Raw genomic sequence first — 11,506 nt, 5'->3', positions numbered from 1 at the left:
CACAGAAAAGACATACTAAATTTCATTTTTTTGTGTAAATATTTAGCATTTAGAATTACAATTTGAATAAATGAAAATTAAGAGAAAGAAAAAAAAGAACAACCTTACTGTATCGAGAAATTTCGAAACCGAAAATCCTTTTTGCGAAAGTGTCCAATGTAGAAAACGGAGAAGAAAAATAAAAGAAAAATCATAGAATTGAGGGAGATGTCTTTTAAAATTAATAATAGTTATATATTTAGATTTTTCATCACAATTTTTTTTTACACAACTTGGGATTCTGAGCGGAGCTTAAGAACGAGGGCAAAAAAAAAGAAGTTGAGAGAAGGGGGAAGTTGGGCAACTCCACAGTGAATGCGATGCTATTTCTGTTCATTTAACTTAAAATCACGGTGATGGCACCAAATTGCAGAATTAGCACGTTTCGGAAGCCGTTCAAACGGGGTTTTTTTGTAAAGTCATCTATACTTGGCTCTCAATGGGCTTTAAATTCATTTATAAACTTCTCTTTTTTCAATGAAATAAGGTTTTCGAATAACGTATTATAAACCGTAACGATAAAAATGGTCCATTTTGTTATTTAAAAAAGGAAAAAAATACAGTAAAACCTCAGTTTACGTGACTTCAATGAAATTTACCATGAGTTAAAATTTTAGGTGGTTAATTAAAATTTTCTAAATAGAGAGGAGTAAGGCACCTTTGACTTGGGGCACCTTTAAAATAAAATTTTTTCTCCTATTTTTAACCCCTTAACGACGAGACAGTTTTCGCTGACCGAAAATCACCAATAAAAATGATACTGATAAACAAAACTTATCAAACGTCTTACCTATATCGTCGGTTGCCTCAGCAACTGTGCTAACTGCATCTGCTTTGCGTCTGCATTCAGTGCAAACGCCGCACAACGATGCGTTGCTTACAACGAATGCTGACACAAAGCAAATGCAGTTAGCACAGTTGCTGAGGCAACCGACGATATCTAACCTTCGAAAAGCCAACAGAATCTAATTTGGTGTATTTTTTTGACTATGAACGATAGGGACAAAAATAGCTAAAAATTTTAAGTAATTTTTCTGACGATACCAATGACCGATAATTTTCAGTCTAGTTTGAGTATTGTAGTTTCTTGTTCCAAAATGGTTTTGTTCAAAAAAAAATTGGAAGTACAGTAGACTCTCACTCAATCGGCTCTTTTTCAATCGGGCGAAAAACTTTGTTGACAATTTTCACGTTTAATTATGAAGCTAATTCACTCAAATTCGCTGCAGTTCTTCCTATTTTATAGTGATTCTTTATAATTGAGTGCTTTTTGTGGAATTTACAAAAGCTTTGACGTCCAAATCTATCGATAAACCGGATGACATTTTGCCCCAAATGCCCAATTGAGAGAGAGTCTACTGTATAAAAAATAATTAAAATCAATTTTCAATGTAGGAATTTAAAAATTCGTCATTTTTTGAGTTTAAAAATTTACTATACAGCCAATAGCTAGAGACTTACAAAAAATATCCCAGATTCCTTCAACCTTCTACTTTGCAATTACGTACAAACATAAAGAAAAAAATAACTAGGTAGTCAGAAAAAAATTATTTTCTTTATGGGACACCAGTGTTCCAATCGTCCTTAAAGGGTTAAATGGAACTGAACCTTATCTCTTTCGTCTCCTTTGGGACTCCTGCCTGGGTACCCATGGAAAAAACAATTTTTTTTAGACTATCTAGAATCAATAAAAATCCGATTCTTCTAGATAATTACAAACTATAAGGATGTCCAAATCTAGGATATTTTTTGCACGATCTTAATTAACTCCTGAGATTAGATATTTTTGGTCAAAAATCGTTAGTTTTCGATTCTCTGCTTCCTTGCAGATATTGTGATTTTTCTGATATTTCTAGACCAGAATAAGGAAAAACCTCTCGGGGCCAATAAGTATGATATGATAACTAACAATTACAGATTACATGAATTCGAAAAACAATTTTGTCTTAAATTTTCAAAAAACTTGTTCAAACTTTATGGGTACTCTTGTCCCCAAAAATCTAGAGGTCAAATGTAAGGTTATCCCGCCAATGCCCGCCATTTGCTTTTTGACACCAAACTTGTAAGAAAATTCCAAGCGGGAGCGACATTTTTGCCAATATGGCCGAATTTTTTGACATTTGTCAGCGCGGGAGATTGTTTTCAGGGAAGTTTTTCCTATTCTTCCTGATTTTGGTGAATTGTGATTGTCCAGGAAGTGTTTTTTTGGCTCTTGAGAAAGCTTAATGTGTCTGCAATAACATCGTGTTGAGAGAAATGTGTTCTAAAGAGTTTTTGTGTGAAATATTTTGAGGAATCTGTTGGCAAGCAGGAATTTGGTGTGTTCTTGACCACTTCCTGGACATCCCACAAGATACTGGTCAATAATTCTTCTTGTTTTAGTGATCAACATTGTAAAGGAGTCATTTGACACGCAAAAATAATCCACAAAATTGATATTATTGGCTTTTGGAAAATTGAAATTTGTCCAAGTTTGTCTCCTTTTCGTTCTTTTGGGGACGAGAGTTCCCATGAATTTTCCAATTTTCCAGAGGCGGAGAAAATTCTTTCTCTACAAAAGTATCATATTTGACCTCTAAGACTTACAATAAAGTGAGTTTGACTGTAATTCGTTCGCTGGATATGTTGTGGTCCGGAAAGAGTTAAAGGCCTAGAACTTATATAAACTATAAGCAATCGCATTGATTTTTCGAAGAGTGATTAATCAATTACCTTTAATGCCTTTAGTATATAGAGAATTCCGGCTTAATTGAAAATAGATTGAAAGAATTTGATATGGATTGCCTACTACTGGGAGCTCATTTATAAAATAATTTTTGAAACGCCCCTAAATATAGGCAAATATTTTCACGTGGTAAATGTGAAAGACTTCTCCTGTGGGTATGCAATTTTTCTATGTCACTGTGTCCCGAGAATTTCTTTGAAAGCGGAACTCCCTGTAAAAATTTTCCCAAAAATTTCAACTGATACAAAATTAGAAAAGTTAAACGATATGGTTAAATGCTGGGTTTGACTTAAAAGTAAACTATTACATGGGTCTCGAAACTAAGGATTAGCTATATAGCTGCTTCTAATTCTTTATCAGGCAAGATTAATGGGGAAAATTTGACATACATAAATCTTCCGGAACCACAGCATAATGCTGCAAGCCAATTTCATCATTTTTTGATAAAAAAATATCTTAATCCAGAAATTAATCGGATTAATGAAAAAAATATCCTAGTTTAGAACGTCCTTATACTTTGTAATCATCGACAATAATTAGATTTCTATCGGTTTTCAAATAAATTAAAAAAAAAAATTATTTTCCCAGAACGGCCATATTGTCCTTTGGGTAATCAGAGTCCCAAAAAAGATGAAAAATTTAAGGCTAGATAGGGTAAGTGTACCAAATTTTGGCATAGTTGGTTGTTGGTTGCATGCAAGCGCCAAAGTCTTAAGTTTGAAATGTAGCTAAAATTTTTAATAAAACGTGATTTTTTTGTTACTTCTTTTTAAGAAGTGTTACTCGGAACCTTGTAGATAGTTTATCGTATTTGCTTTCTGTAAAATTATTTTTAAAAGAATTTAAAATAAATAAAAAAATTCAAATAGGGACGAAAATAGGGGCGAAATCCAAATAGGGACGGACCTACAAGTGGGTGGTGTGTAAGTCTGATTGACCTAATATTTTTTTCTACAATATAGGCCTATCCAACAACACTTTTTGTGGTGGTGACCCACGTGTATTTGTGTTCGTGCGTACATGCCAGCCAAATATCAAATTTTTGGGTGATTTTTGAGGGAAATTCAAATAGGGACGATGCCGATTTTTTAATTAAAAGTGAAGAAAATCTTATCAATGAGAATGATTATAATAATTAGAACTTGATTCCTTAATCTTAATGGCAGGAATAAGTTTTTGACATATTTAAGACCAATTCATGAAGAATTATTAACTTAATTCGCTCCTTTTTTAACTACTGTATTATCAATAAATTCAATTCAATTCAATTCAAGTCTTGAATCAAGACTGTAGACAAAGGGGTGTTATGCTTTTCCTTAGAAAGAATTTTGAGCAAAATACTATTTATTCAGAGTCATCATAATCATAATTTTCAAGCGCTTGAACTAATGGGGTTGCGGGCCCATGACATCTAATTTAGCAGCCCACGCTTATCGATCCTCCGCCACTCCAGGAAGATGTTCAGGTTCGATCCCAAGGCGCTTCAAGGCAAGATTCTGAATTTGATTCAGCCACCTTGTCTTAGGTCTGCATCGAGGTCGACGCCTCCTCACAATGGCTTGCATAGATTTTCTGGGGAATATTTTATTTACTCAGAGTAATTAAGTCATTTTCTATTCATTGAAATATTAGTCTGATTCAAATATGTTTTACTTAAATTTTAGGCAAAAATATTTTGCTGGCTAACTGCCCAGGACTCCCCTAATGCAATTCATATTTTTCATCACGTCAGGAACCGTTGTTAAAAACAAGTTGTACGTGTTCTTCGTAACACGTCGATTATTTCTTTTTAATTTATTTGTAAAATTTAGAATTAGAATTCCAGTAAAACCAATTTAGAAGCTTTGAACCCTTTGATAACCTAACCGTGCAAACAGAAAGTAGAGAAAGGTGGGCCACATTGAAAACGCTATTTTCGCATATTTCTACAGGAAACTAGACCTAGCCATAATTTAATTTAGAATCGCAATTGTTTTGTCGGCCTAAATTAACATTGCGTTGAAGCCCAGTTTCACGCATTCCCTAGCTTAGTTAAAATAGTATTTTGAACTTAGCCCCACCTACCTCTAATAATTTTATTAATTCATCAATTTTAGAGTTTTATTATCAAGTTTCAGAAGAGTGGTCAGCACTCTTTGTCCAATTCCAATTTTACTGCTCGAACTCTACGGAGAGAGCAGTATATAATCCCTCGATTTTTTCACCCCCCCCCCCAAAATTTCCACCTTCCACCCACCGGAGACCACTTTTGTCAACAAATCTTCACCTTTCAGACGACTTCTGAGAAATGTTACGCTGTTTGTCCGTCTGTCCGTCCGGCTGTCATCAGCTCTATAGGCCAAATGGTTAGAGATTTGGGACCTTCGGGGGACCCCCCATAAGACGACCCAAGGATCGTTAACATTCCCCTCATTTTCCCCCTACTCCTCCCCTTCCCTTCCAAAACTATGTTTTTTAGGGATTGCTCGAAAACGCGTCGTGCAATTTTTTTCATTTTTCGATATGTTTTAGAGATTATCCAGGCGAACATTTCGTCCATATACGAAAATACCGTTGAATCATTCCTAATAACGGTTTTTCAAGGTCAAAGGTTAATAAAGACACTAGAGTGCGCTTTTATCACCCAAATGGGGTCATGTTTGGGGTCGTTGGAAAGGTCTTGGAATCTCCGACAAAACTAAACCGGTTCCAATCGGTTTTGAATCGGTAATGAACCGGTTCATAACCGATAAAAAAAATTTATCTGAAAATCAATCCTATTGCTTTTAAAACTGTTTTGGGGATCTTTTGAGAGATTTATGAATCGGTTCAAATCGGTCGAGAATGAATGAATGTATGAACCGGTTCAAATCGGTAAATGATGCGAAAGTACTTTTGCGGTATAGCATTTAAGTCACGAGTTCGAGCATTTCGCAAAGTCTGGGACGCTTTGCCACCCCTTTTAATATTAATAACAATTAATCTATCAAATCCTTAAAAAATCATTGCAACAATGCCCTTGGAATTTAGTCTTGGAATAGTTATAGTTATAGTCTTGGAATTTCTGATAAGTTTGAACCGGTTCCAATCGGTTTTGAATCGGTAATGAATCGGTTCATAACTGATAAAAAATTTTATCTGAAAATTAATCGTATTGCTTTTAAAACTATTTTGGGGGATCTTTTGAGAGATTTATGAATCGGTTGAGAACCGGTAAACGGTAAATGATGTGAAAGTACTTTTGCGGTATAGGGGAGACCGGAGAGGTTTGGGACAGGGGTAGTGTGGGACAAGGCGATTTTTTCATTATTTTTTTTAAATAAATGGGATTTATCCACTACTCAATCGTAGGCAATATTAAGATATATCCTGACTAAAAGAATGGATATCCTCAGTTTTATTGTTTTAATTCTATGAACACTTTCTTAAAAATTGATAAAAATTGTATTTTTTGATTTCTCAGTTTTCCTCTTTGTATTTTATATCAGCGATATATAATCAAAACTTTTTTATCTCATTAGCTAGCAGTGTAAACTGGGAACATATTTTAAAAAAAAGTTTTAGAGATTATACGCTCTTGTTTTTTTACTTAAAGTTTTTAAATACCAAAACTACACACGGGGATGTTTGGGACTGAATTTGACTGAATGGGGATGAATTTGACGTTGATTTTCGACAAGATTGAAAGGTAGATAGAAAATACGAAGAAAATACTTTAAATTTGATTGACAATAAATGACTCTATTGTACTAATAAAATTGATATAAATTTCTAAGTATGAAATAAAAGATGAAACATTTTTATTTCTATCAGAAATATTTTTAATCTAGTATTTAAAATTAATTAACGTGCTCCAATAATGCAAATTATGCTAGAAAAAATGCGTCACATACTACCCCAAATTGGGGAGGTTTGGGACAAAGCGTCAAGTTAAATGTTTTATCTTCTCCAAGAAAACTCATTTGTTTTCCAAGTTCTATCGAGTACTTTTTATAAAGTCAATACCCATAAGTATCCTAAGACCGCATAAAATTATGATACGCTATCGTGATTTTTTGGAATAGTGTCTCAAAGTCAAAAATAAAAGTGTCCCAAACCTCCCCGGTCTCCTCTAGTATCTAAGTCACGAGTTCGAGCATTTCGCAAAGCCTGGGACGCTTTGCCACCCCTTTTTATCCTAATCCTCGTGTTTTTAAAATCACGTAAACTGAGGTCAACCTATATTTTTTTTTGCAATTTGGAGAAAAATCAACAGAAGACTGAGAAAAATCCTTCCAAGAAGCCCATGAATGAAGACACTGTAGACCTTTTATTACTTTTCAATCGACAATTAGATTTACAAATGATTTGTTTTCTTTCTTGAGAATATATCTGCAATTCAAGTCTGTGGTTGGCATGGAATGAAGAAAAAAATAAAAGGGGGGTAGCATTTCTTGGGGGAGTTAAAAATCTGTGGTAAAAGAATTGAAGGTGTTTGGCTAAAATAAAAATCATGCCTTTTGTGGGTCTTTTTTTCTCATCTTCTGGCCATTTGCTGCTCACAAAAAAAATCCCGCACATTCACTGTAGAGAGTGATAAGTTTTTTTTTCTTCTCCTTTTATCGTCACTATCTCGCGCACTTTTTTATTTTTTTTAGCAATTCAAGTGTGGATTGGATTCTAATTTGTCAATTTGTCTTTCCCACCATTCTTGAATGCTGTCTGCCATGCGTTTCCGCCGAAAACGCATTGATTCATTGATGCACATTTGGACAAAGTTGAATTTTGTCTCAAAATTCCCTTTGACCAGATTGAGATGCTCAAGGAGGAGACTATAGTCTCTGCCTGGACGTCGTATATCCCTGAAGATCATTGTGCGGGTTTCTAGATTTGCCTGTCGGATGTTCTCTTTTTGTTCTTCGTCCAGCTCTGGCGGTTCGGGTTTTATTGTGATTTCCGGGATGGTGGTAATGGTGGCTTCTGGGATTTCTGCAACTTCTGCGATTTTGTGATTGGTGAAGATATCAAGGGGCCTGGGTGTTTGTTCAACTTCCACATTGCTGATGCGATCATGGAAGATGGATCTGGAGTCATTGCCATTGTGACACTGCTGGAGAATCTTGGAAATCTCCTGGGCATCATTGATGTCATTGTGATGGACAATTATTGATGGAGGAGCGACGGCTGGTGTTGCAGGTGATTGAGGTGGAACTGGGGCAGTTGCTGGTGGACCATTTGCCGGTGGAAGAGCCATTAGGGGCATTCCAATGTCTTCTGGATCTTCAATTTCACCATTAATGAAACTCTGCACATGGCCATTGATGGGAAAATCATCGGTGGGTGGCTCATTGAATTCAAAGTCCACAATAAGTCTCTGCTCATCTGGATCATCAACCACTGAGCTAACTTCACTCAGAGTCTCATCTTCGGAATCTGACATCATCCCACCGAGAGCAGCTGGTGCCGAATGCCTTGATCCCGTTGACATTCGGCGGAATTTGTAATCTTTTGATATAGGTCCTGCCTTTCGCTTCCTCGTCATCTTCCCATCCACTTTTTTTGTCATTGGAGTATTTGGCTTCATGGGTGCCACATCACCCAAATCCGCCTCATCCACCATCACCATGTGCTTATCCTTCTTGTAGGGATTCCCAAACATATGCTGTCGCACATTTGTCGGCTCAATTTCCCTCAGCGGCGTCTCCTTGTTCTTCAGATACTCCTGATAGTTACCCATCTCGGAGATGGGCAAACAATGTCCAGCATCTTTGGTGTAGACACTGATTCCTGTGGTGGGTAGCTTGAAGAAATTCTCTCGCATCCTAGCTATCTCATCAATTAACTCCTTTCGCGGAATATCAAAGGGATTCCGGTAGTTCTTGGGTGAATTGGGAGCATAGGCCGTTGGGATGACTATTGTGTAATTTTCATAGATACTGATGTCACTGTGGATCTTGCTGAAGGTATCCCTGAGCATTGGATGGGACACCAAGTCCCGCCTAAGTTGCTGTCCACAATTCAATTTAACCGTCTCCATCTGATGATACGCCGGCTTTGGCTGCTTCAGCTGCTTAAATACCCTAACACAGAGATTCTCCTGATCCTGCTTGGCCGTATTCTTGAGATTTTTCAAATAATTAGCCACAGCCGGACTCAGGTAGCTGTCCAAATTCTCCGGAATGATGTACTGCAGCAATTGATAGGGAACACTAGCACTGCCCAGAGCTCTACGCAAAAATGGACAATAGTACTGTGGGATGTTCCGGACATAGTTGGAAAATTTGTAGATCCAATCATTGGGCGGATTGGAATTGTACTTGTGGAACAGATCCCCGAGTAGGGGCAGGAGAACCGGATAGTTATATGGCAGTACCATAAGGTAGACTTGGGTAAATGTCGCATTGGCTTTCAGATACCCAAATGGAGCATCAGAACTGTGCATTCCGGAAACAATTACCGACCAACATTTTGTCGTTTCCCTCTTTGACAGAATCTGCAGGGTCAGTGGACTTGCTTCCAGCTCATATTTATCTATTGGGAAATTTCTCACCATCTGCGGCTCATCAATGCACGGTGTTACAATACGGATTTTCGGATGAGCATCCCTGGGTGGCAGGGAGAGGGCTTTTGGATCTGGCCAGTAGGGTTCAGGTATTGGCCAATAGCCAACCGGATAGGTCTTCTGTGATGGATGCTTCTGCACATAGATCATCTTTTTGGTGGTCTGAAATGCAATATCCTGCACTTCGCCATCCTTGAGATCCTTCGGGGCCAACTGATCAAAATGCACCACAACACCCGGTTGCACCTTCTGCACCAGACTCTCTATGCACTGATTGAGGACATAGTGGGATTTAACCCTGTACGATCTCCCTCCAGTCACTTCACACATTTTCTCAATGGGACTATCATCATGAGGCACTTTCCCATCAACCCTCTCATCCACTTTATTCCCAGCCATCCTCAGTACCAGCGAAAATAATCTCTGATCCCATCGAAATGGCTCCTTGGTCAACTTTGTGCCCGGAATTTGGGCATGAAGTGGCAGAACAATCTCATTATGAACCCCATTCCGCGATGAATACTTTCCCCCATCAGTTATCACAATGATAACTGATGTCTCCAGGTAGAATGGACACCTTCCCTGACCATAGGTATCAATGCCCGATTGCATCCTATTGAGATTGAGCAGATCAAAGGCATTCTTCAGTGCCTCACCCATTGACGTTAGCCCCGTACTCTGAAGATTCTTCAGTTCATTCATAAACGTGGCATGATTCTCCTTCCAGCCAGCTTTGACATTGGACGGGGGATCCTCAAAACTCAGCAACATATACCGATCACCCATACAATCCTGACTACGCTGACGGTACTTGAGGAATGTCTCCACGGCCCCCTTGGCGATGTCCAAGTAGGATTTTTGCACACCATTCACATGCGCACGCTGGCACATGGAGGCGGATGTGTCAATGAGGAAGAGGATTATTGTCATAGCTCACCCACAGTTTGACCATCAATCTCTAAGCTGGACATTTTCGAGCTGAAGAAGAGAGGGGGAAGAGGAAACCGCAAAGGGAAAAAGGAAAGAAGCAGAGAGACACCAACAAACCACCAAAAAAAACCTCCCTTTCCTCTCTCCTTATCACCAAAAACAGCTCCCTGAAAATCCTCTCTACAATCTCCGCCACCACACTCCACTCTCTCTCTTCCTCTGAACCTGGAAAGATACCCAGAAATCCCCAAACATTAGCAAAATATCCTCCAAATCTTCTTCTATCCCCCAAAACCACACACATTATCAACATTTTCTCAAAAAATACCACCTGCAACCCTAAACACTCCAAGACACCGAAGATAGCGCCCCAAAGAGGACCCTTTTTTTTTTTTGCACAAACAAAATACAAAATACCCAAAACGCCCCTTGTCAATTTCTCATTTTTGTGTCTCCACTGAATGTTCCCTCACCCGAGACACACACCACTAAAATTTAACACACACACAATTGCGGGGAGAAAAAGAAAAAAAGAGATGGGGAATGGGCGAAAAATGTGTGAAACGTCAATTGGTAGTTGGGAAAAAAGGTAAATAAGACAAAGTGATAAAGGCAAATTACCGTTCTGGGGATATTTAGTGCACCAGCCTGACTGCGATTCAATACAGAAAATGGCTATTCAAGCCCAGAAATTCCTCACACGGAGCAAACAACAATACACGTCCTTTCAAGTCAAAATCTGGATCGCGTTTGATTTGACAATGTTGTGGCGAGCGAGACATCGGTTTGGTCTTCGGGCACTTCGGCTACACCAAGCGAGGCAATCCGAAGTGATTTCAGTGGTAGATGGCGATAAGTCCATAGGGGTTACCTGATTAGACTGTTAGAAAATTTGAATTTGGTAGTTAATCCGAAGGACTTTGCAATGCAATGATTTTAAGAATAACCATTGGAGAAGAAGAATGCAATTTGCATCAGCAATACTTGTAAAAACTTACCCCGTAGCAAAAGAAAGCGGAATAGGAATAACAAGCGAAAAATTCCTCGCAATTTTACAGTATTTTTCCTTCAAAAAATCCATAGAAATTTTCTAGAATGGGTTCCAAGGAAAATTTGATGGATTTATGCTGGATTTTTTCTGTGGGATAGAGGGGAAAGGCTCATAATTTTGTCCAGTTTCTTATTTTGGACACTTTGAGGATAAAATTGGACATTAAAAATAAATAGATTAAAATGATGGATTTTTATTCCAATATTTGATGAATAATGAATTCTATCTAAATATTTGTTCT

General features: G+C 37.8%; 1 protein-coding gene across 1 annotated transcript; it reads right to left on the bottom strand.

Annotated features, from left to right (window-relative positions):
* Window positions 1–7,033: 7,033 nt before the first annotated feature.
* LOC129805491 (integrator complex subunit 6) lies at window positions 7,034–11,031 on the bottom strand. Its single transcript, XM_055853443.1, has 2 exons — window positions 10,836–11,031; window positions 7,034–10,439 (listed from the first exon to the last, which is right to left on the bottom strand). Exon 2 carries the CDS (start codon window positions 10,212–10,214, stop codon window positions 7,377–7,379), a length of 2,838 nt encoding a protein of 945 aa, XP_055709418.1. The 5' UTR covers window positions 10,215–10,439; window positions 10,836–11,031; the 3' UTR covers window positions 7,034–7,376.
* Between the last annotated feature and the right edge of the window lie 475 nt (window positions 11,032–11,506).

The sequence above is a fragment of the Phlebotomus papatasi genome, chromosome 3 (genome assembly GCF_024763615.1).
Source record: "Phlebotomus papatasi isolate M1 chromosome 3, Ppap_2.1, whole genome shotgun sequence".
Lineage (NCBI taxonomy): Eukaryota > Metazoa > Arthropoda > Insecta > Diptera > Psychodidae > Phlebotomus > Phlebotomus papatasi.
This window is presented reverse-complemented; position numbering and strand designations above follow the sequence as displayed.

Excerpts from the sequence above, each read along its gene's own strand:
- LOC129805491 (XM_055853443.1), bottom strand. The coding sequence starts at position 10,214 with ATGACAATAATCCTCTTCCTCATTGACACATCCGCCTCCATGTGCCAG.